General features: G+C 55.2%; 1 protein-coding gene and 1 pseudogene across 1 annotated transcript in view; one reads left to right on the top strand and one right to left on the bottom strand.

Moving 5' to 3' along the window:
* LOC131570164 (serine/threonine-protein kinase PAK 3-like) overlaps positions 1–176 on the bottom strand; it is a 34892-nt gene extending 34716 nt beyond the window's left edge. The window contains exon 1 of the mRNA XM_058822509.1: positions 58–176. Within this exon, the coding sequence (XP_058678492.1) occupies positions 58–176 (119 nt within the window). The remainder of the gene's footprint in view (positions 1–57) is intronic.
* The window catches only part of LOC131570213 (uncharacterized), a 1483036-nt pseudogene that overhangs the window by 1211612 nt on the left and 246198 nt on the right, over positions 1–25226 (top strand).

The raw sequence follows: 25226 nt of genomic DNA, 5'->3' as shown, positions 1-25226 counted from the left end.
GATGCCAGGAAAGGTTAACGCAGCGCCCGGGCACGGGATAAGAGCTGAAGCACTCACCTGTCCAAGGAGTTGACAATGTTGGGATTCTTGTCCTTCAGGAGCAGGATCTCATTCACAGCTCGTTCCCTGTTCTGCCCTCTGAGACTCATTTTCTTGGTGGCCACCTGAAGGGACATTGCAGCCTTTAACTGCAGGAGTCTGTGGCAGGAGGCCACAGCAAACACGGAGCGAGTCTTTCTGGAGCAACAGAGCCGGGCTGTGCCCTACTGCCTTGGGATGGGACACCAGAGCTCAGCAAGGGCCATTCCCACAACCCATTGCTCCCACAGCTGGGGGCTGCTTACAGGACACATGGCCAGAGACATTTGGCCTTGCAAGCTCTGCAGAAATGGTCCCTCAGCTGTCAGCCTCAAAGCTCTAACAACATTCTCTGCACCTACAGTCTTCTCTAATGGCCTCAACACTCTTATTATTATTCAAACATGTTTTGCAAGCAGGAGGTAATTCTGGTTCTGTGGAAACAGAGCAAAACAGCCAGGAACCCTTTAGCAATTCTATGGGATTTCAGATCCAACTGGTGATTGGATGATTTCATGATTTCAGATCCAACTGCTTTGTTTGGGATTGCACAACAAAGCAAACACACATCCATTGCTCAGGTGATCCCTGTCACAGGCTGTCACTGACACCAGACCCAAACACAACTGCAGGATTTAGGAGAGGGCTTTGCTCTGGACATCCATCTTCTCATTTCTCTCCCTCTCCCTCTGTGAACAGCTGAAGTAGCACTAATACCCCAAACTGAGCCCAAGCAGGATCTCTCCCTAAATAGGCCTTGAGGTTCCCTTTGAAGATGAAAGGCAGGATGGAAAAACAGCTAAATAATGTTCCTGTCTGAGGCTGGGATGAAGATTAATGGGGCCTCAGTCTCCAGCAGCTGATGCATTCACACTTTTAGATATGAAGACCAAGCCAGCGTGTCCTGCTCTGACAGACACCGCTGCCCTCCTTGCAGTCCTTTGGCACTTGAGAAGGACCAAGTCCGTCCCAGCTGTGCTCTGCAGGCTGACACTGCTCTGCCTGCAGAGGAGCAGCCTGTGCAGGAAAGCTCTGCTGGCCCCCAGAGCTGCAGCCACAGCTCCCAGCAGAGGGGAAAGCCCTGCAGAGCTGCTGGCCGTGCTGGGCGTGTTGGCACTGACCTCTCCTCCAGTGGCCCTGTCGAGTCCTTTAGAAACGGCTCCGAAAGCCCTGGAGACAAAGCAGCAGAGAAGAAAGAAGCAGCGCTTTAGGCCCTGGCAGTGAAAGCCAGCCCAGACAGGAGATCTCTGCTGCCTGCAGCATTCACAAACACCTGGGTGCATCGACCCTTTGAACAGCAGCACAGCAGCCACCAGCCCTCTGCCATGCAAGGTGTGCAAGAGGAAACTGAGACCCAACACGAAGGAATTGGGCTGGAGCAAATCCCAAATGTCCACCCTGAATAGCTTTAGTTCAAAACCTGAGGTGAGAAATGGGTTTCTAAAGAACTGGAAAAGAATGCATTTCATCCTTTTCCATTTCCTGCCTAAGACCTGCAGGATCCACAAGGGCCCTGCCATCAGGCAGGTGATGCATTTTCCCCCAGAGTGCATTGTCGCAGACATTTCTCCACAGAAATTCTTTCTTTCGGATTTCTGCGTCTTTGGGAGGCCAGAGGCCCCCGAAGAGAAGGTAAACAATTATTATCAGCTGCTGTGGAATGTAACAGGGACACCTTGATTGGCTCATTTCCTATGTTTATAATTAAGGGCCAATCACCAGGGCAAGTGAGGGGACTGAGTCCCTGGACACAACTTTGTTTGGGATTCTTTTCTATCTTTTCTTAGCTTAGCTAGCAGCTCTGAAAACCTCTCTCTATATTCTTTTTAGTATAACTATAATGTATTATATCATATATTAATAAATCAAGCCTTCTGATTCAAGAAACAAGATTCACCGTCTCTCTCTCACCCTCAGCGACCCACTCAGGTCGTTGTAATATCTGGTGACCCCTCGTGTCAGAGCAAAAATTAATCTGATAAGACCAGAGGAGCAAAATTGCTGCACTGGGTAAAAATCCTGTATGTGTGGCATTTGATGGTTGCTTTGAAGCGACCACACAAGTGGATTCAAGCCAGGAGCTGAAGAACCGAAGATCCTGATTTGGACAGAGAGTTCACAGCCAAGGCTGACCACAAGAGAACCTTTCTTCTGGAAAACCATCAGGAAAGATGATGGAAAAGAACAGCAGACCTGTGGAGCTGGCCAGAGAAAGCTGGACTCTTTTAAAAGGTACTGTTCACTTTTCTATCCCTGATGAACCAGCCCTTCGTAGCTTGTGGCTGTTCGTATGGCAAACACATGCCTTGCCAGAAGAGATTCAATTCTCCCCTTCAGAGGAAAAACTCATAGCCCTCTGGAAATATTGGTGCAGAGAAGATGGTTGCTTTTTGTCAGAAACAGATATCTATGAATTCTTTCGATGGGCAAAGCTTTTTGGGTTCTTTGCTGATGTCTTATATGCTTTAGATGTTTTTGTCTGGGAGTGCATGGACTCCATTATCCAGTGCGTCTACAGTAAGGGACACGTGTTGCCTTCTATCTACCCAGCATTTATAAAGCTTTTCCCTGTCCTGAAGCGCAGAGCAGCTTGTTTTCAATGGATCTCTAACTGTTATGGCCAAGCTCCGTTTCCACCGCCCTTGGCAGAAGACCCGGTGGGTGATGACTTTGGGTTTTTTTCCCCCCCCCGCTTCACGGCGGGGGGGGCTGAAACTTCGCGGCGCAAAGAAGTTTTTTTTACTCTTGCTCTGGAGCATGCTCAGATGGAGTGTTCTCCTTCCCCCCCTTCTCGCTCTCCGGGGGGATGGGAGTGGCCGCTCAAGCCAGCGCCGGCCTCTCAGACTCCGCCTTCAGACATGGGGGCGGCACCGGTCTATGAGGTTTCCTCCACGCCCCTGCTAGAGCTGTCACTCCAGGAGATCCCGCCCCCGCAAGAGCCTGTGTCGGAGAAGACAGAAGAAACAACACTGTCGGCGATTGACCTGTTGCTAAGCAACAGCGATGCTCCGCCGCTCCTCCCAGCTCCGCTGGTGCCCGTGCCGTGTCTGCCGCCGCTTTCAGAGCCAAGGGACGCAGCAACAGCGTGTTCCCGCGCGTCCCCGCCGCCTCCGCAGCGGACCCCAGAGTCAGCAGCAAAAAACGGAGTTGAGCCCGCGGGACTCTCGGAGCAGCCCGCGGCGGATCCCACGCTCAGCGCGGTTCCCCCCCCGGTTCCGGCTCCCTCCCCGATGCTTCCACCGGACATCCCAGCAGTCGCTCCGGCGGGGGGTCTCTCCTTCCGTGGAGCGGGGGCTGCCCGCCAGCTCACTGTTGTGGCAGTCCAGCTGCCTGTTTTTAAGATCAGCATTCTCAGCGGTTTGGGGGGTGGTTTTTCAGGGATTGTTCCATGGAGGCCGCCGCCTCTCTTGTGCCCTAGTGGCATGGGGGGGCAGGTGCATCCAGAGAGTTCTGCCTCTGATCTCCAGCCCGGAGGGGATGGGGATGATGCCACGGGGCGGATGAGAGACAAACCCGATGCATTGCAGAGAGAGAGAGAGCACAGTTGGAGGAGACCATAGCTGGTTTGCTGTGGGAAACAAACATCTCCAGACCCCAGATGGCATTTCTGGGGAAGGCTTCTATTTCCCTGCTGCTGGCATGCCTCAGTGGTTTAGGGGAAAGGAAGCATCTCACTACCCGTGCTGCCATTGTGCTGGCAGCAGGGTTCAGGCCTGCGGGAATGCACAGCCTTCCTCATGGGTTTGGCCTGGGATGTTGGGCTCAGGAGGTTCCTGGGCCAGGGCCATCACTTGGCCTCTTTATGTTTCTGGGAATTCTGGTTTGTCCTACCGGTCCGGGTCCCCCCGTTGTGAGCCAGTTTTGGGGTTCCTGGTCCAGCATGGGCCAGGGCCTTTCCTTCTCTGGCACTGCTCTGCTCAGCTGGCTGCTGCTCTTTTGCTTTTCGATCAAAAAAAAAAAAAAATTAAAAATCAAATAAAAAAGATTGAAAATACTGGGCAGCAGCTCTGAAGCGCTGAAGCACTGAAAGCACTGAAGGGCCAGAAAAGGACATTCTAAAAATTGTTCAAACTGTTTCAAATTGTTTAAAATTGTGTTATGCTGTTTCAGGACAAAAAGGACTCTAAGGACTCTCAGATGTCCAAAAGAAACAACTTCAGCTGATGGACTGTTCCTGAAACTCAGCTGCATGGACTTGAAATCTCTTTGCATTGTTTCTTGCAATTTTCTTATATTGTAGGATTGTTTCAGTGAATTGTTAGTATTCTATATTTTGCAGGTGAAGGAATTTCCTGTTCATTCCACATCAGCATTTTTCTTTTATTTTATACAATTTAGAAAGGTGAGATGTCGCAGACATTTCTCCACAGAAATCCTTTCTTTCGGATTTCTGCATCTTCGGGAGGCCAGAGGCCCCCGAAGAGAAGGTAAACAATTATTATCAGCTGCTGTGGAATGTAACAGGGACACCTTGATTGGCTCATTTCCTATGTTTATAATTAAGGGCCAATCACCAGGGCAAGTGAGGGGACTGAGTCCCTGGACACAACTTTGTTTGGGATTCTTTTCTATCTTTTCTTAGCTTAGCTAGCAGCTCTGAAAACCTCTCTCTATATTCTTTTTAGTATAACTATAATGTATTATATCATATATTAATAAATCAAGCCTTCTGATTCAAGAAACAAGATTCACCGTCTCTCTCTCACCCTCAGCGACCCACTCAGGTCGTTGTAATAGTGCATCAGCTCTATGTCTGTTACTGAATGTATGGGGTCTGCTACCTGTGCTAGAGTAGAGCACTTATTGGTTCATCTCTGGTTTCTGTTTCTAAACCATTAGGTTGATAATCCTGACCGGTGGATATTTTTTGAAGCAAAATATTTGAAAGAAATCTTCTGGAGAACTGTTTTCTGACAGTCACCAGATGGTGAGTTGCTCTTTTAGGCAATCCAGTTCCAGGGACAGAAGATCTTCCAGGTCCTGCTCCTTGCTGCAGGCAGGACACTGCCAGCCTCAGGGGCCTTTGATGGTGCCTTCTGACCACAGTTAACAATTCTGATCAGGACTGAGAGACAGCAGGATGGTAGCCCAGTGTCTGAAGGTGCTTTGGGATCTCCTGACCCCTCACTTGATCCTGCACCAGCACAACCCCCAGCCCTGCTTGTGCAGAAGCAGCTGCCGTGAACTTACCCTTGGCCAATCTGCTCCACTTCCAGGTATTTCTGGTGTTCTGGTATCTCATGGTGTTCCCTGAAAGAAAAAACGTGGAAGACGCTCCCTCCCGGAGTGAGAGCCCGCCTTGCAGCAGAGCCAGAACCAGCCCCACTCCCTGGGGCCGTGAGCCCCTTGGTGTCAGCTGGGGAAGGACAATAAATGGCTCAGTGACATTCAGCTGCAGAACAACCCTGGGTGCAGCTGATGCCCAGACACACTCACAGCACCTGCTTGGGCACCCAGGAACAGAGCAGACGTACTCAGCTGCATCAGGCACCACTCCCCTCTCCCCTCTGGCTGCAGGGCTGTGCTGCTGTCAGAATGTTCAGCCCAGGATCCCACAGCGGAGGGAGCTTCATTGTCCTCTTCCCAAGCAGAGGGAGGTTCTCCATCCTCTTCCCAAAACGCTGCAGCTTCTCCATCCTCTTCCCAAAATGCTGCAGCTTCTCCATCATCTTTCCAACCAGGGGATGTTCGCTGTCCACTTCCCATGCTGGGAGATGTTCACTCTCCTCTTCCCAAGACACAGGATGTCCTCCATCCTCATCCCACTCCATGGGAGTTTTGCCATTCTGGTCCCACACCAGGGCACATCCACTGTCCTCGTCCCACGCCGGGAGATGTCCCCTGTCCTTGTCCCACCCCGTGGGAGCCTCGCCGTTGCATTCCCACACCGCGGGATGTTTGCCCTCATCTCCCAGAGCAGTGGGAAGTTCACTGTCATCTCCCGGCACTGAGGGAAGTTCACCATCGGCCCCCAGAGCAGCGGGAAGCTCACTGCTGTCTTCCTCCTCTTTGGCCTCCTCTTTGGAAACAGAGGGAGCCCCAGGAGGTGCTGGTGCTGCTTTTGTGCCCTGTGAACAGATGGCAGCATGAGGGACGGGAAGTTCTATCTCAGTTATCACCTTATTTCTCCTCAGCTGCACATCCAGCATCACTGAGCAGAAATTGGGTTCAGAGCTGTTCCAACTAACAATGGGCTAAAGTCAACATTGCCACTTATTGTTGGGAATTCGATATTCCACCATGGCTAAAGCCAGCAAGCAATCCTCTGCCTGCAAAACCAGACCTGCAGCTCTTCAAAAGCTCTTCAGCAGAAAAGGAGAAAACTGCTGGGGATCCATTTGCTGCTGCTGCTGCTGCAGGTACTGACAGGAACTTTCCTTCAGCCTCCCAGGCTGGCACTGGGCTGCCACATGCCAAGCTCACAACTTGCTGCACAATTCCAAACACCAAGTTCCTTTCCCACTCACCGAAGGAGGAGCTGCTCGGAATCCAGACATGAGGTGCCCTGCAATGGGAGAGGGAACATGAACCAGATGCTGTTAGGAGAAAAACTGCCTGTGGTGGGAAATGCCACGGAGCAAGGCAACCCCGAGAGAGCATTTTGCTTTCACAGCATCCCTCCAGGAGCCACAGTCCCTTCCCACAGCAAGCAAGAGAGCACCACAAAATACTGGGCTGGGTCAGTTCTTGGCTGGAGCAGCAAAGGGAGGGAGTTCCGGGCTCTGCTGGCACAGACTCCCTGCTTGAGGGAACAGAACCTCCCAGGGCTCATTGCCGATGCTGTGCACGCCCCACAGGCTGAAGACACCCCCTTTTCCAGCTGCAGCTGCTGGCAGGAGCTCTCCCAAAGCAATGGTATCTTCATGGCAATTTGGTTCCAAAGTCAGCTCAGCTCCAGAGGAAGAACAGAAAGCACACAGCAAGCCCAAAGCCACAGATGCTGCACCGAGGGAAAACCTCTACTTACCTGCCAAGTGGGTTAAAAAATACCCCGAATAAGCCACAGAGTACAGAGTGCAAACTGCAGCAGCCACGTGCTGGAGCATTTTGGCTGCGCTGCACACGTCTGCAGCCTGCAGCCCTGCAAGCACAGAAGGACACCCGTCAGGGCTGGGCTGGCTGCTGAGAATGCCTCGGGCAGGAGGATCCTCCGGCAGCGACCCCAGAGCCACTCTGGGCACTGAGGCCTCCGTGTCCCACAGCAACGGGAACACCACGGGGACGTGGCGCTGTTCCTGCGACATCCCAGCAGCAGCTCACGCAGAAACCGCCTGGAAGGTTCTCCTGTGTCACAAAGGAGCACAAAGAACCCTCCCAGGGCACAGCCCATGGCCCAAAGGGTGCAAGAGGAACTCGGAAAATGCATCAAACAAGGACATCCCATAGCCCAGCCTGAACACTGAGGAGGAAGGAGGACGGCACCAAACCAAAGAAAATGTGACCTTTAGTCACTGATACTTCTGACTAAAAGCAGCAAGCCTTGTTCCGTCTGGGATCTTTGTTCTAGTTCTAAAAACGAGCAAGGTTCCCCAATCTAAATACACAGAAGGCAGGAACTGGGGAGGAGGTGGGGTTAGGAAGGGGGAGGAGGAGGAGGGACAGAGAGAGGAAAATGAGGAGCAGGAAGAGGAGGAGCGGGAGCAGGAACAGGAGGAACAGGAGGTTCCAGTGCCCCCTGTGGCCGCAGCCACGGGACCATCGCCCCCAGCTCGTCCTGCAGGTGGGCGGGGAGGGGGAGCTCGTCCCAAATCCATCGGGGGGTCCCGGTGAGGGTTTTTTATTGGGGTGTGTTTGGAGCTCGCAGATTGTGAAATTGACCCCAAATATCATCTGGTGTCTCTGGGAGGTTTTTTTCTCTGTGTGTGTAGGTTTGGATCTTGCAGGAGCCCAAAGCTGAGCCCCTTGGGGGATCTTTGGGGGCCCACGCGGCCATTACCCAGTATGGGCAGGGGAGGACATTGGTCCTGGGGACCCCCAGGAGAGCAGAGGAGGGGAACCCCTGGGACCCCCAGAGTGGGGAGAGCAGAGAGGGGCGATCCCAGAGCTGGGGGACCCTGGCAGACTGGAAAGGGGGGGAGCCTGGAGAGGAGGGACCCCTGGGATCCCTGGGATCTCAAAGTAGAACATCAGGGTAGAAGGGACCCCATGGACTCCCAAAAGCCCCTGGATCATCCCTAAGCAGGACGCCAGAGAATGGAGAACCCCTGGAACCATTGGACCCCCATGATCCTGAGGAAAGGAAACTTCTGGAACCCCAAAAGTGGAGAGATCAGCAATAGGGAACTCCTGGGAGAGCTTTTTCGGGCTGAATCTTGACCTTGTGGAGATTTTCATGGACACAAGACTCCTGCTGAGTTCCAGAGATGGACCTGGCCAGGAGGAGCCTCTACTCCAAGGCGCTCCCACCTTGGTTTCCCCCAAACCAGGGTTTGTCATTCCCAAGCTGTGGCCGGATGGAGGAGGAGGAAAAGCCCCAGAGATCGCTCACGAGGAGGGGCTGCAAACCCAGCCCAGGGAGGGGTGAGGAGGAAAGAGCTTCCCTGAGCCAGGAAGGCGGCCGGAGATGCAGCCAGAGCTCAGAGCTGGTGGAGCCTCATGGCAGGGAGAAGCCCCACAAGTGTTTGGAATGTGGGAAGGGTTTCAGCTCCAGCTCCACCCTGAAGGAACACCTGAACATCCACACTGGGGAGAGGCCCTGGGAGTGTGGGGAATGTCAGAAGAGCTTCAGGTGGGATTCAGAGATCGTCACTCACCAGCACTTCCACACCAGGGAAAGGTCCTGCGAGTGTCCCGAGTGTGGGAAGAGCTTCGTGCGCTGCTCCAGCTCCATCCCCCATGGGAGAATCTGCCCTGGATGATCCCCAGTGACCCCCGTTGGGCAGAGCCCTGGTGACCCCTGTTCTGGGTGATCCGTGTTGGGCAGGAGGAAGGTGTTGGGAGATTTCTTTCCCTTCTCCTTGTGCTGCTGTTATTTGGTTGGTAATAAATTCCCTCCGTGTGCCCAGGCCGGATCTGTTGTGCCCGTGTGGGATTTGCTGCGGGATCTCTCCCGGTCCTTGTCCCCACGCAGGAACCCTCGGTTCCATTTTCTGTCCCTGTGCGGCTGCGGGGGCAGGGACAGAGCGGCTCTGGGGGTGCCTGGCATCGGGCCAGCGTCACCGCTCGCCACGGACACCCCTGAGATGCCGCGCACCTGGGCACGCATTGCTGGGCTCACCTGAGCTCCCACCTGCCCAGCGCCCCAAGGTTCCCCCTGCCCAAAAAACCCCCAGCCCGGGGCTGCAGCGTCCCGGAAAGGCCTCAGCCAATGGCAGCGCAGGCAGGAGGCAGTACAGCCAATGAGAGGTCGGGGCGTTGGATTGCCTCATCGGTTGCCGGGCAGAGCCTGTGGCCCATCGCTCCCCAGAAGCGGCGGCAGCCAATGAGAGCGCGCGGCGCTGCCGAGCCCGCCCTGCTCCGGACTGGCGCTCCCAGCGCAGCGCGGCTGCTTTGGGGCTGCTGCTCCCTGCCCGGCCCCGGCCATGGGGCGAGGGGCGGCAGCTGGGGCCCTGCTGGCGGCACTGGTGGTGCTGGGAGCCCCCCCGGCTGCGGGCGCGGAGCTCTCGGGTGAGCGGGGGGCGGGAGGCGCTGGGACAGGGGGGGAGAAGGGGGAAAAGGGGGCGAAGGGGGGAGGCCGGAACGGAGGAGGAAGGGACCCCCAAAGGGAGAGCGGGAGGGGCTGAGGGGTGGGGGAAGGAGAGGGAGCGGTGGGAGAGGGTGGGGAAGGGGGGAAAAGGGGACGGGGGAACCTCAAAACTGAGCGGAGGGAGGCTGGAGATTGAGGGATTTGTGGGAAAATGGGGAAATGGGACCCCAAAAGTGATTTTGGGAGCGGCCGGAGGTGGGAGGGGAGAATATGTGGAAGGGGAAATGGGGGAAGGGCGGCAAAGAGGAAACGGCAGCGCGGGCAGGAGGGTCCCATGGCGGCCGTGGGGCACAGGGGGTGCGGAGTGGGGATCCGGGGTGGGCCCCGGAGCTCTGGGGGTGCGGAGCGGGGGGCGGCCCCTGAGCTGTGTCCGGCACACACAGGGGTGTTTCAGCTCATGTTTAAGTGCGAGTGTCACTTCATTAACGGCACGGAAACGGTAAGGTTCGTGGAGAGGTACATCTACAACCGGGAGCAGTTCGTGATGTTCGACAGCGACGTGGGGCTGCACGTGGGGTTCACCCCCTATGGGGAGAGGTTTGCCAGGAAGATGAACAGCGACCCGACTAGACTGGAGTACGCACGGACTGCGCTGGACTGGTACTGCCGGTACAACTACGACTATTACACTGCGATCACCGTGGAGCGCCGAGGTGAGCGCGGGGCAGAGCGTGTCCCCTCGGGCCCTACCCTGCCAATGACCCTGAAGCCCCTCAAAACCTCCCTGGGAATCTCCCCAGAGCCCCCAGCCCTCCTTGTGCCCATCCCCGGGGCCTCCTGTACCTGACCAGTCCCTCCCAATCGTCTCCAGTTCATTCTCAATCCCTCTCAGTTTATTCCCAGTCCCACCCAGCCACTCCAAATCAATTCCCAATCTATTCCCAGTTCACTCACACTTCACTCTCAGACGTCCACCCTCTCTCCCAGCATACCCCCATCCCCTCCCACCTCTCGCAGTGCCACCCAACTCCCTCCCAGTCCCTCTCAGTCCCTCCCATTCCCTCCCAACACATTCCCAGTCCATCCGAGCCCATCCCCAGTCCCTCCCACCACTTTCCCCTGGCCATTCCTTGTCACTCCCAGTCACTCCCAATCGCTCCCAGTCCCTTCGCAGTCCATTCCAGTCTATCCCAGTCCCTCTCCAGCCCACCCCAGCCCTCCCCTCTCTCTCCCAGTGCCCCCAGCTGATCCCAGTGTGTCCCCGCTCTCTCTTTCTCTGTCTCTCCCAGTGCCCCCCAGCGTGTCCATCTCGCTGGTGCCCCCCTCGAGCTCCCAGCCCGGCCCTGGCCGCCTGCTCTGCTCCGTGATGGATTTCTACCCTGCTGCCATCCAGGTGAGGTGGTTCCAGGGCCAGCAGGAGCTCTCGGAGCACGTGGTGGCCACCGACGTGGTCCCCAACGGGGACTGGACCTACCAGCTGCTGGTGCTGCTGGAAACGCCGCCCCGGCGCGGGCTCAGCTACAGCTGCCAGGTGGAGCACGTCAGCCTGGAGCAGCCCCTGAGGCGGCACTGGGGTACGGGGGAGCCCCTGGGGGCGCTGGCAGAGCCGCTGGGCTGTGCTGAGAGCCACTGGGAGGGAGCTGGAGAGAGCCGGGCTGGAAGTGGGAGAGGGGCTGGGTGCAGGGCAAGGGCTGGGAAGGGGTTTGGGGAATGCTGGGGAGGGTGGGATGGGGTTGGGGGGATGCTGGGTGTGACTGGGAGGGAGTTTGGGGGTCCCGGGTGTGACTGGGAGGGATCGCAGTGAGCCCCGAGGGGCTGGAAGGAGATCGGCGATGGCAAAGCGGGGCTCGCCATGAGCTCGGTTGTGCTGGGCACAGACTGGGAGGGCTCTGGCTGAGTCCTGCTGGGGTTGCCAAGGGACTGCGAGAGGCTTTGGGGGTCCTGGGGCGCTGGGGGGCAACTGGGACGGGGCTGTGGGATGCTGAGAGGGACGGGAGGGGCTTTGGTGGCTCCTGGCCAGGCCAAAAAGGGATCGGAGGGAGGTTTCAGGGGGCCCTGGCTGGGCTGGCTGCCACAGGGAGGGCGCTGGGAGGGGCTCGGGGTGTCGGTGACAGGTTTTGGGGGTGCTGAGCCCTGCGGACCCCCCAGAAATGCCGCCGGACGCCGCCCGCAGCAAGATGTTGACGGGCATCAGGGGCTTCGTCTTGGGCTTCGTCTTCCTGGCGCTGGGGCTCGGCTTCTCCCTGCGCAAGAAGGTCAGGGCGGGTGCCGGGGGTGGCGTCCCCGCTGTGGCGGAGCGTGTGCGCTCCCGCCGGGGCCCCAGCCCGGTGTCACCCCCTTTTCTCTGCCCACAGAGCTCCTGAGCCGGCGGCGGCCGCAGCCCCTCCCCATGAGCTCGAGCCCGGCCGGGACCCCCCGCTCCGTCACCGCTCCGCTGATTTTGGGGGGTCCCGTGTCCCCCCCAGCCCCGCTGGCGCTCTGCCCCCGCCCAGTGCCTGCTCCCAGTGCTCCCAGTAAAGCTTCCCAGTTGGGCCCGGGGCCGTTTATTCGGGGGCGATGGGGAGGGGTTTGGGGGGGGCGATGGGACGGATTTGGGCAAAGGGAGGGGGACAAAGGGTGGGGGCTGCGCCCAGGGGGAGGGGTCGCTGCCCGCGGATCCCGCAGTTCCCGGTGCGGGACGAGCTCCGTGCGCCGCTCCATCTCCATCCCCCGTGGGAGGATCCACGCTGGATAATCCCGGGTGACCCCCAGGGTCGGAGCCCCCCGTGTTGGGAACACTCCTGGCTGCGGGTTCCACATCTTCCTGGCCCCCCCTGGACACCTCGATGAAGGCCGGGGGGTCCCCGCTACTTTTCTTGTTTCTGCTCCTCTCCTCATCTCCCCCTTCTCTTCCCCCGGGTCAATCCCTCCCCCCCCTCCCCGCTCCTCCTCCCGCCTTCTTCCCCTCTTCTCTCTCACATCCCCTGACCCTTCCTCAATGGTTTCTTGAAGGGTCCAGTTCCATCTTTCCTTGGCTACAGCCCTGAGGGCTTTTCCAGATGACTTCACAACTGCACTCTCAGACTGAGAGTGAGGAATCTTGGTGCTTGGTTTCCTCATTCCAGCTGCCTTTGACAGGGTTTGTTTCTGTCCTCAGCTGATTTTGGCCTCTGCGCTCAGCTCAGCCCTGAGCAGGACCAGCGCAGCTCCATGGTGGGCACTGCTCACTGGATGGCCCCAGAAGTTGTGACCAGATCTCCTTATGGCCCCAAGGTGGACATCTGGGCCTTTGGCATTGTGACCGTCGAGATGGTGGAAGGAGAACCTCCTTACTTCAGGGAAACGGCGGCCATGGTAAGAGGCAAATTCTGCAGTGGCTGCAGAGGCCTGTGAGCACAGGGGGACCCTGCACTGGGAGCAGCAGCTGAAGGTTTCTGCACATGGGAAGGGAATTCCCAGAGGACTCCAGCCTCAGCACAGAAGAATATTCTTCAGTCTCCAGCAACAATTTGCTTTGGAATTTATGTTGTTGCCGCTCATCTGACTGTGAGGATGACCTGGAAATATGAAGCAAGTGCATCAGTTCTAATGTTACCTTGCAAGAAAACCCCACACCAACCCCACATCCCAGCCCCAAACCCAACAAGTTTTCTGCAGGAGTTTCTAAAAGAGGTTTTGTGAGATGATTTCCCCCTGATTTTTCTCACTGGAAAACTTGTTGAAAACATAAGGATGATTGTTTAACATCCCCAAAGTCTAAAGTATTTCTTTCCTAGTCCAAGCTACTTTCTCTGTGTCACCAAGCCTGAGCTTTCAGCAACACAAACCTCCTGGTCCTTGCCTGGCAGTGTCTGGGATGGCGCATCAGGAATGCATTTACTTGAGTGTCAGTGGCACTGCAGAGATGCACTTGATGTAAGAATCCTCTGAAATAACACAGGCAGACCACACTGACTCTGGAAAATGGCCTGTAAAGCTGGTGTCCCCATTTGGAGAAGCAAAATGGGCTATTTCTGATGGAGGTTCCTACTGACAGAGTCAGCCAATGAAACTGGCTCTCAAGGCGAGATCATTTGGATGTTGCAGTGGTTGTGGCAGCCCCAGGGTTTGGGTTTTTTGGCTGGCATAGCAAAATGAGCTCTGAGCAGCATCTGTGGCAGGGAGGAAAGTGCCCCTGGAGCTGGGGCTGAGGCCCCGGGGTGGATGTGAGCCCGTGTGGGTGTGAAGGGAGCTGGCAGAGCGCTGAGTTTGCTTTCCCTGCAGGCTCGCGCTCTGATCCGGCAGAACGGGACCCCGCAGCTGCAGGAGCCCCGGCGCCTGTCGGCTCTGCTGCGGGACTGCCTCGAGTGCAGCCTGGAGCCAGACGAGGAGCGGCGCTGGGCTGCCCAGGAGCTGCTGCAGCTGAGGGCCAGGGGCTGCAGGGGAAGCAGCAGCGCCAGAGAGGGGTTTTCTTGTGGTGCCCCCTCCGACAGTCTCCAGTCTGGCTGCGTTCCACACGCAGAGCAAGCAGAATCCTCGCCTGCTGTGGCTTGGCAGGCTCCTTTGGAGCTCATCTGGGCCTGGTGCCCCACAGCGAGCAGGGATATCTTCGAGCAGCACAGGGGGCCCAGAGCCCTGCCTGACCTGAGCTTGGATGTTTCCAGGGAGGAGGCACCTCCCACATCTCTGGGCACCTTCTGTCAGTGTTTCCCCACTCTCCTGGTTAAAAAATTCTTCCTTAGATCTAATCTGAGCCTGCTTCCCTCTCCTGAGTTTCAAATCATTTCCCTTTGTCCTGTTGCAACAGAGCCTGTGAGGAACTTGACTCTGGAAAGTAACAGTTCATTTCTTTCCTTTGTATCCTTTGGGCAGCACCCATTTTTATCATCAGCCAAGCCTCTCTCCAGCCTGACCCCTCTGATCACTGCAGCAAAGCAACTGAGGGAGCAGCAGAGGAGATGAAGCCCTTGAGGACAGCTTTCAGTTACAGTAGTCAGGACAACTAGTTAGTTATGGTAGTTAGCAGTGGTAGTTAGTTATGGTAGTTAGCACTGGTAGTTGGTTAGGGTAGTTAGCACTGGTAGTTGGTTAGGGTAGTTAGCACTGGTAGTTAGTTTATGGCAGTTAGGACAGCCTGTTTGTTATGGCAGTTGTTTGAATAAAAACTCTCTTAACCCTCAACTGCCTTGCCGTGTCCCTTCCTCCTCCCGCTGTGCCTCAGCTGCCCGGAGCAATGTGAGGGGAGAGCGGGCCCAGCCTGGCCCAGAGCTGAGCCCCAGCAGAGCCCTGGCAGAGCCCAGAGCAGCCTCGGCCCCTGCAGAGTCAGCCTGGAAGGAGGCGCTTGGAGCCTTCTCGGCTGCACCCGGCTCTTGGTTACAAACTGGGTGTGCTGGAAAATGCCACCGGCTCTGCACGAGGGCAGAAGGGGCCCGGGGAAGGCCCAAGTGCTCCATGCAAGGGAAAAACCCGCCCTGGGTTTGTTATAAATAACTGGGTAGTGTTGGCTTTTGCTATTAGGTATTGACTTCTGCAAAATATTCTTAATCACACTGATTTTGATAGAGTACAGTTTCTAATCACTTTTAACTGTTTTTGCTATAGTGTAATTTGTCAGCTTTTTGTGGCCAATGCCCTGGCCCCGGTGTAGCTCATATCCTCAGAACATCATTTATGGATGATATTTTAGTTTGTGGACAGTGTGAAAAACATACATTATAGTTTTGGCTTTTGCAAAATATTAAAGTGGATGTCATTTGTTGTGCATTAGAATGTTAACTTTTGCAGAAGTAGCTGTAGTTGTGAAATAATAAGTAATGCTTTTATTTTTATAAATAACTGACAGTAACACTTCAGAGATGTTTGTGAAATAGATAATGTTCCTTCAAGTACTTGTAGAAGTATCTAAAACTGTCTGCATGGTCAGATAACATTTAAGGAAGGGATATGATGAGGAGCCCTGCCACTGACCCTTCCACTGTCAATAACTGTCACCTGCTGAAACCACAGAACAGGAGCCATTGTGAGGGAGTGACACACAACCCTCAAAACAGCAATGCACGATTCCTGCACGTGCTCTAAAACGGTGAGTTGGGGGTTAAACCAACCTAAAGAATTCCTGGAGCATGTAAACAAGTTCAGAGAAATGTTTGAATGTGTATAACCATTATGAATATGTATTTGAACAATACACTGGAGAAACTAGACAAGAAGAGTTGCTGTGGTTAACCAGTGTGCCTGTGGCCACCGCCAAGCACCCAGCCCTGTTACTGATTTGCCCCTTATTTTTCCTTATTAAACTTTCAAAAATTCCAAAGAGTGAGGCTCCTTTCTCAAAAAACCCAAGGTGCTCACCCCTTGTTCTTCCCCCAAAGCCAGGATTTGTCAATCCTAAACTTTGTCTGGACAGAGGAGAAGGAGGCTGCAAGAAAAAGGAAGATGCACTGGTGTGGAGGCCCATGGGAGTCTCAATCTCCCACCTGTGGCGGACTGGTCCTCAAGAAGAAGAATAGATTTCAAGGTTATGGTGAGAAGCTTTATGGAGGCTTTATGGTGAGGCTGATTTATGGAAAGTTATGTTGCCCCATTGGCCCGTTGGCCTAATTACCCCAGTTCAACCCATGTTATCCATCTTTGGTCAGTCCCTATAATGTTCTCCCTCTCTGTCCCTCCATTGGCTCTAATTTACTGCATTCCTCTGCCCCTGTTTCCGGATTAGCTGACCCGACCCTTAACCAATCCTTTGCACCATTTCCCCCCATATCCATTGGTCCCTGACCCTCAGCTCCACCCTCACTACCCCATCTAAAAACCCCCTGTGCCTTCAGCTTGCACCCTGTCTTTGTCCCTGGGCCCAGTTCAGCTCTGTGCCCTGTTCCTGTACCAATAAACCCAGTTTGCTGCAGATCATGCCCAGACCCATCCTGCCGACTTTGTCAGCTTTATAAAGCAGCCGTGAGCTTCGGGCTCCGGAGTGCCGGACGCTCCAAGGGCCTCGGCAGCGCCAGGACGCTCCAGGCTGGGACAGCCAGGCAGGGCAGGAGGAATCACTGCCCCTTTCCCCTCTCTGCTGCTCCATCTCCCAGCCCAGCATCGCTGCAGGACAGCCTCACTGCCAACGCCATCCTGCCAGGGATGGACTGGGGGGATCTCCTTCCCCTTCCCTCTGGCATGGAGGCAAATCCCATCTTCTCCTTGTCTGCCCTACTTCCTCTCCTCATTCTGTCCTTCATCCATCCACGTTCCTTTCCCATCTCCACCGGGGAGGACAAGGCCCAGAGATCCCACACGAGGAGGGGCTGCAAACGCAGCCTGGGGAGCTGAGAGGAGGTAAAAGCCTCCCTGTGCTGGGAAGGGTGTGGGGAATGTGAGAAGAGCTTCAGGCAGAGCTCAGCCTATTCCTGGTGCCTCCAAAACCGGCGGTGCCAGATACAGAGATCCACGGGGCAGCCAAGATCCCCCTGCAGCCCCCGGAGCAGCCACGCTGGGCACGGCGATGCCTGAGAGGAGGCTGTGACCCCGCGGCCAGAGGGCCCCGCTGGAGCAGCCTGTCCTGGCAGGACTGACCCCGGGGCACAGTGACCCACGCTGCAGCACTTGGAGGAGCCTGTGCCCCATGGGATGGACTCGGCTTGGAGAAGTTCCTGGAGAAGTCTCCGGTGGGAGAGAGCCCAGGGTGCAGCAGGGGAACGACTCCTGTCCCTGAGCAGAGGGAGAAGCCCCGGGCCATGAACTGAGCCCGGCCCCATTCCCTGTCTGCGTCACTGCCGGGGTAGGAGGCGCAGCTGGAAGGAGGGAGGCGTGGGGGAAAGCTTCATTTAAGGGTCTTCAGTCACTTCTCATTATCCTGCTCTGAGTTTTTGGAGTTTTCTGTCCGAAATCTCTCCCCTCCCCCACTCATCCACAGGGTTTGGGGTGGTTTTCTCTTTTTGGGGGAAATCAAAGCGATGCACTGATGCTCTTAATTAGGGGTAGGAGAAATGAGGCTCCAGGGCTTCCGGCTGAGCCGGAGCCACCGGAGCCGCAGTGCCGGGAAAGCTGTGGCGGGAGGTGCGGAGAAGTTTGTTTGGGTTTCAGCTCAATCCCCTCGGGCCCGGGCCCGTTCCAGGGCTGTTCCTCAGCTCCGGCTCTGCCCTCACGCGGCCCGGGGGGCCCTGAGAGCACGGGGCGGGGCTGTGCCGCGTGCAGAGCCCGCCCCTGGCTGGGATTGGGCGATGGTGCCGTCAGTCGTGGTTGTGGCGCGCTGATTGGTGGGAGCAGGGCGGAGCAGGGCCCGCGGGCGGGCTGAGGGCGGCCGTGGCTGGGCAGCGGCGCCATTGTCGGAGCGTGTGTGCGGTGCCGTGAGCCGCGGCAGCGGCCGGAGCGCGGTGAGGCGGCGGCAGAGCTCAGAGGCGGCCGCAGCGCAGGTGGGAGCCGCCCTGGGTTGTGCGGGGGCTCGGGGCTGGCTGCGGGCCTCGGGGGCGGCAGGGGGCTCGGGCGGGTTCGTTGTGCCGTGTCCGGCGCGTGTTGCCGCTGGCATGAGGGCGCTGCGGGAGCGGCTGCCCGCGGTCTCCTTGCGGCCGCTGCCTCGGCAGGAGCCGCTGGCGGAGCAGCGCTGGCTCGGCCCGGTTGCTGTGGCTGGGACAGAGGGGGCTGCCCCGTGCCCGGAGCTGTGCGGGGAAATTGCCGTGGCCGGAGGTTTCTGTGCGCAGAGGAGACAGAGGAGTCCTGTAAAAGTGACTTTATTGCTGAGCAGAGGGAGAGGCCGTGGGGCATTTGCCGTGCGCTCTCTGCCATTGTTGTAGTTCGCAGCCTCCTTTTTATCCTCATTTTCCCGGCTCATCTCCCTCTCCCTTTGCCCCCTGGCTGAGGTACTTGGAAGATTGAGACTTCCCGATCCGCCAACTGCATGTCCTCGTTAATGTGCACCCCTACTTTCGTATAACAGTTGATTTTCATGGCTCTGTTAAGTCTTTGTTCTTCTCCTGAAGAACAAAATTCCTGAAGTTTAGGAATTTTAGCGGGACTTTCTCTGAGCAGCAGTCCCTGTTAAATAGCAACATTTGTTGAAACTGATGGTTTCTCCCTTCCTTATCTATGAGTCCCTGACCTAATCTCCGGGCAGATTCACTCAGTGAATGTTTTTTCTTTTTAATTTTATTTTCTTTTTATTTTCAGGTTTTCTTCTCTTTTTTCCTTACTGAGTCTTCCTTGGTTTTGGGATTATTCTCAGTGCCCTCATTCCCTGTCCTTCTGTTGCCGTTTCTGGATCTGGAGGCCTGGCTGCCACCTGCATCCCCTCTCTCCGCTGCCGAATGAGCTGCACTCTCAAGGTGTGGAGCATGGTAAAAAGATGAGAGTTGCTGCAGCAGATCAGAGGAGAAACAGCATTCGTTTAACCCATGGTCTGCCAGGGAGCCACAAAACCGTGTCCCATTCCCATCCTTTCCACGTTTGGACAAATACATGAACTGCTTTCTTGTTTCCTTTGTTATCTGTTTCACCACTTTTCCTTTGTCATCTATATGCCAACAGCAGTTGGAGACATTTAATTTTCCACAAATTCCTCTTTTTTCTGCTAACAGATGATCTGATCCCATCCCATGGTTAAGTGTTGCGTTCCTCATTTCGGTGGACTGGCCAGCAGGAAGGTCAGGAGCTGGAGCTGTCTGGTTGGTTATTCCGAGGACAGCTTGTAATCTAATGATGCCATTGAAATGAGAAATGGGTTCTGTGGCTCCTGATATGAATTGGTTCGGGTTCCCAGGGGCAGGTCCATGGTGTTATAGAATTTGTTCTGCTGGCCGTTCATCTTTTCCCCATTTTTGGCTGCTCTCTCCAGCCAGGGCTGCATCAATTGACTGGTTTGCTCTAATTAAACGAGCCAATAGTTGTAATCACAACTGATTTCCCTGAATTTATGGTAGCAAAAAATCCCCAGTGCTCTAATATATGCTATATAACAAAGACAGTGACAGCACATGTTGGAGTGGGCAGAGGGATGATTCCTCCCCCCTTATTTATAGTGAAGTTTTCCCAACATTGTCCATTTGCTGTTTCCCTTTGCAGCTTCACCCGTTTGTGTTGCAGGGTCAGATATCCTCCCCCTGGGCTCTGCCTTGAGCTGTGCAAATTCCATCAGTGCCAGCAGGCAGAGCTTGGGGTGAGGGGCAGAGGGAATCAGCCCAATTCCTGCCCCGGGCAAGAGACCCAGGTGCATTGTCCACACTTTGCCCAGCAGTGTTCATTTGCATTTCTAAGGCTCCTGTGGAGGCTGCCTGGAATGGAGCTTCTCTTCCAGGGCAGCCATCTGGTGAGTCACATGTGGCCCCCCAAGAATCTGCTGTGTTTTAAAAAGCAGTATTAACTATTTACGAGTTGAAAGTATTACGGTTAAAGCTCTTCAGTTGTACAAATGCACCATGAAGGAGAACTTGGAAAAACCCAGACCAAAAATTGATTCTCACACTTCTGTCCAAAACCCACCTGACAATATAAAGTGGGAATTATTATAAAAAGGTATTATCATGTTGTAATCTTATCACTGAAACTGCAGGGAAAACAAAAGCTCTCCAAGAATGTCTTTAGTGTTAGAGAGTCAAGGCATTCCTTGGTTCTGGCCTGGATGTGCAACAGAAATAATTTCTTTCACAAATAGCCTGGCTGTGCAGAGAAAATCATTCCATGCCATGTGAATTTTACTCGATTTTTCCTAAACTTAATGTAGTCGGAACCAACCTAAATCCACTGCTTTAATGTTCCTTGTTTCCAAGTTTTGTAAGTTTTTAGTATTTGGTTTCCTGTTGGATCCGGATTTCTTCCCCTCTGATGTGAATTCGGTCTCCACACTCCTGGGTTTCCTTCTCAGCCTTTTCCAGCCCAGGTGTCTCCAGCTCTGCCGGGGGCAGTGTCTGGGGTAGCTGTTGGTTGCTGTTTGCTGCTGGGCAATGTTGATGTTTGGATGCTGGTCGTTATCTCTGTGGGTGTCTTTTGAGCTATTCCCAGTCTGTTGGGATGTTAAACTCATCTCCATTGAGTGGTGTAGCAGCCCTTAAATAAAACCTTTAAAATTCCTTTCCCCAAGGCAAACCTTTGACTAGAGAGACCCTTCTGAGCAGAGAAAGAAGATTTTTTAGAAATAAACTTGGTACATTTTGCAGCAGTGCAATGGCAGGCAGCCCAGAGTGTGGGTGTCAGTGAGCCACAGAGTGGAATTGTGCCGTGGTGTTCCCCAGCAGCTGTGGCAGTGCAGGCCCAGCCAGCACAGAAGCTGCAGCAGTGGCAGCAAGGCTTGGCCCCAGTGGCTGGAGATGGCAGAGGAGGGTGGCCAGGATTGCAGAGGATTCCAGGCGAGGATCTGTGGGCAGGCGCAGGGGCTTGGCCCGCTGTGGAGCCCTGGCTGCTGCTGCGTTGCCTTCAGGGCAGGCTCAGGGGCGGCCTCCCATCCTCCTGCTGCGGGCGGGAAGTGCAAATCTCCGGGGCTTCAGAGCCCTTGAGGCCAGGCTGAGGGGTCCCCCCGTGTTGAGCTGTGCTGGCGGCTGTTTCTGGCCTCAGGGACACTTGGCATGGGCCCCTTGGCCACCAGTGGTGCTGCTTTGCACTCCTTAGGCAGGAGCCGATGTCCTGGCTGGGTGTTGGCAGCAGCAAAGTGCCAGGGCAGGCTCTGTGCCAGCCCAGCTTCCTGTGGGAGAATGTGCCTTGATATCTGCTCCAGTGGTTGCTGAAGCAGTGAGAATTGCTTTTGCCCCCCTGTTAGGTGCCATGGTGTCAGCAGAAGATATTGAAGCCTTCCTGCTCAGGGCATTTCAGTGCCAGGCTCTCACAAGTACCCACAGCTGCGCGGGTTGAGCTGAGCATGGGGCGGTGACCTGCGCTGTGTCGGATTCCCCTTCCTTAATAACAGCCTGTCTTGTAGCTCTTTTCCCTTCAGCTGCCCTTACAGAGCCATCCACAAACACATTTTCTCCCTCAGGCCAGGGAATGTCCCATCATCAATCTGTCCCAGCCTGGGTCTGGAGATCTGTCCCTTGAGTGCAGTCCTGGGTTCCTTGCCAGCCCCTCTCCAGGCTGTTCAAACAGGAGGCTGGGTTAAACCCTTGCCCTGTCCTTAGTTCTAAATCCTCCTGTGCCATTGAACAAGTTTCATACTATAATAACCGAGCCCTGCTCATCCGTTTAGAGGCTGTTTAGGTTGTCAGAGCTTTAACTTGATGCCAGACTTGAAGTATAGGAGGTCCTATATAGGGTCAAATATTTTAGCACTAGAACACATTTGGCAAGACCCTGTTTAATATCCACCTATAATTAAAATTAATTTTCCCTGTCTGGAAGTCCCAGGCCAGCCACCTCAGTTAATCTTCATTTTAACACTTGAAAATTCTGTGTTTCCTCCTCCTGTCCGTCCATCCAGTTTGTTGACTGGCAGGATAGGAGTGTTGTAGGGAGACATCCTTGGCTCCAAAAGCCCTGCCTTTAACAGGGACTCAATACCAGGCTGTAAGCCCTTCCTTCCCTCTCTTGGAACAGGGTATTGCTTGTCCTGGTTGCTTTAAAGTAATTTGTAGAGGCTCCATATCTAATTTTCCCTCTTTCCCTGAGGCTGCCCACACTGCTGGATTCACTTCATCATAGGCCTTGCCAGACATTGGACTCAGAGATGAAACAGAACTAGCCTCTGTATCACTTTTTATAATATTAATTTTCGTTCTGAGTTTAGTGATCAAATCCCTTCGCAGTAAATTATAATCACAATTAGGAGACAATAAAACTTCATGTCTTTAATCAAAGACATTTTTGCCATTTTCCCACCCTTGGGTCTGAGATTCAGAGTGGATTGAGAGGCCCCTGTGTCCATCAGGAAATGCCTCCTCTCAATGCAGACCCACCCTGAATGTTCTCAAGGGCTCCAGTGTGGAAGGTCCCTGGTGTGATGGGAGCTGTGACAGCCCTGCCAATCCATGTCCATCAAGGGGTGGACTTGCTGGTCCTGAGGGTGCTGCTGTCTGTGCTTGCAGTGTCCTTGTGCCCTGCAGCTGGAGCCCTGGTTCCTTGCCAGGGGCTGTTTGGGTGGGCTCTCCCCTGCCAAGGAGGGCAATGCCTCTGCCAGGTGCTTGTGGCCGAGCCGTGCCCTGGGTGCTGGGGCCCCCTTGGGCCCTGGGGTTGATTCCTCAGGGGCTGTAGGAACTGTGCCCCGGCCTTTGCCTTCAGCTTGGCCTTTTGCTGCTCCCTTCTTGCATTCACCTGCTGTGCCTTTGTGCCCAAGTGCTGCAGGGCCTTCTTGTGCCCCTCCTGCAGCCCCCTCAGTGCCTGTGGGTGCTTGTCTTGCTTTACAAGAGAGGTGTCTGCTCGGGGAGGCAGAAAAAGCCTCTCTTGGAATGGGGAATGCAAACCCTCTCCCTCTTGATTTTTAAAGTAGTGAAATGAAGGGGCTCTCAGGCAAAGATATGGGAATAGGAATACCAGTTCTTTACTAGTGTGTATAATAAAGCAAACAAACACCAACAGCTGCGGCACTGACAGCAAACAGAGCCCGGACCCAGTCCCGGCCTTTGGGCTGCGGCGCTTTCCCCTTGGGTGCAGTTCCGGGCACGGCCGGCAGGGGCGCTGGTGGCTCCCGCGGGGCGGGGCAACGCATCCCTCCCATGGGAACCTCTCTGAACGGAAATAGAGCAATCCCTTCATCTAACTCTTTCACTTTTTTACCTTCTATGGCCTTTCTCCCGTGTCTTGGAAAGAATTTGGAGAAGGCTGCCTTTTAACTGAGCTCCTAGTGTTTCGATAAAGTACTTCCTGTAGAGAGAGAGAGTTTCCCTGAACAGCCGGAGCTGTGGTTACCAAGGGGACGTAACTCAGAGCAGGACGGGGTCAGGGGAGGATATCCCACTGAGGCTCGGTCGGAGTGTGGGCAGGGTCTGCTGCCGGAATCAACAGAGGGGGATCTTCCCGTGGAGCCCGAGCCTGGAGCGTGGGTAGCCCCCACATGGCTGATGGCGGCTGATCCGGCAGCTGCCGGCAGAGCAAAGGCAGGTGGGAGAGCGCAGCAGCAGCGGCGGTGCCCAGCGCAGGTGGCACGGGCAGGGCAGCCGGGGATGGGATGGCTGGGACCCTCCCTGGGTGCGGTGGGCGCGGTGACCTCGGAGCAGGCGGCAGGACAGAGCAACCCCCATCTTCCCCAGCCTGGCCGGCAGAGCGGCCGCGGGCCAGGCAGTGGGAGCAGGGCACACAAATTGAGCGACAGCGCCGGGGCAGGTGGAGCTGCCCTGGGCAGTGAGGCCGCACCTGGGATGGAGACCGGGGCAGGCGGAGCTGAGGCGGGCAGCGAGCCGGGACCCGGCACAGGCGCCTCGGCCGCGAATGGAGGGGGCAAGACCTGCAGAGCATCCCACTCTCTTTCTGATTTTTCCTCTTGTTCCCTTCCCTTTCATTTCCCCCCCCCCCCCCTTTTTTTTTTTTTCCTCTGGTGTTTCTGATACTTCAAAGATTTTTATTCTCCTGAAATCTCCTGTCTAACATGTGGCATATTCTCTTTCTTCTAGATTAATCAATTTTTTTAACAAATAAATCCAGAGCCTAACAAATCTAAACTTCTGCGTGGATACTTTGAAATGGTCAACCAGCTAACTCATGACCTCCAAATGTTGTTTTTCTCTTCACCTTTTTATTTCTCCTTTGGCAAATTAAGCCTCTTTCAGGTACTTGCTTTGCTACTCCAAAAATCCCAGTGCACACATGCTTCCTTAAAAAATGATTACACAAAGCTTGACTACCCCAGTGGGTTTTCTGATGCAAGTGTTCTAATATTTTCCTAGTAAGCACATTTTATTATGAAATTGTCTTCCTTCAAGAAGTTTCCATTTCCCTGGTTTATCTTTTTCACTTCCTATCTTGTGTAATTGTTTTTTCTCAGCTTCCCTAAACTTTGGAATTTCCAGCTTTTCCTCCTTTGGAATTATTATTAACATAACTCTTTTGTCTCCATCTTCTGCTGCATCCCTAGCTTTGTGATGTGCTCCCAGTTTTCCCAGTTTTCCTCTCCTTTGGGCCGGGCTGGGTTCCCCCTGCCTGCAGCGGAGCAGCCGAGAGCCCCGCGCTGCCCATCCCGACCTGTCCCGGCTCCATCCCCGCTCCTGCCACGGGCTGCGAGGGCTGTGAGGGCACTGAGGGTGTGGCTGCTGCTGGGGGAGGAGGAGGAGGGAGGGAAGGGCCAGGATGGAGGGGTAGGTGGAGGTGGGGTTAGGGGGGAGGAGCAGGGGGAGGGATGGAAGAGGAGGGATGAAGGCAGAGAGAGAGCAGCAATGGAAGGAGGAGAAGGAGGTGGGGTTATCGAGGAGGAGGGATGGAAGGGGAGGGATGGAAGAGGACAAGGAGGTGGGGATAAGACAGAGGGGGAGGTGGATGGGGGATGGAAGGGGAGGAGTGGGGAGGAAGAGGAGGAACAAAGGCGGATCAAGGCTGAGCTGAGGGAACCATGCTGTCGATCCCTGCCTGAATTCGCAGCCCCCACCTGTGGGATCATCGTCCCCCCAATTGCGCCTGTGAGCAGAGAGGGGGAGCTCGGCCTGGATATCCCGGAGGGTCCCTGGGTTGGGTT

The sequence above is a fragment of the Ammospiza caudacuta genome, chromosome 33 (assembly GCF_027887145.1).
Source record: "Ammospiza caudacuta isolate bAmmCau1 chromosome 33, bAmmCau1.pri, whole genome shotgun sequence".
NCBI classification, from domain to species: Eukaryota; Metazoa; Chordata; class Aves; order Passeriformes; family Passerellidae; genus Ammospiza; species Ammospiza caudacuta.
The sequence above is the reverse complement of the archived record's forward strand: the minus strand, read 5'-3'. Positions and strand labels throughout refer to the sequence as shown.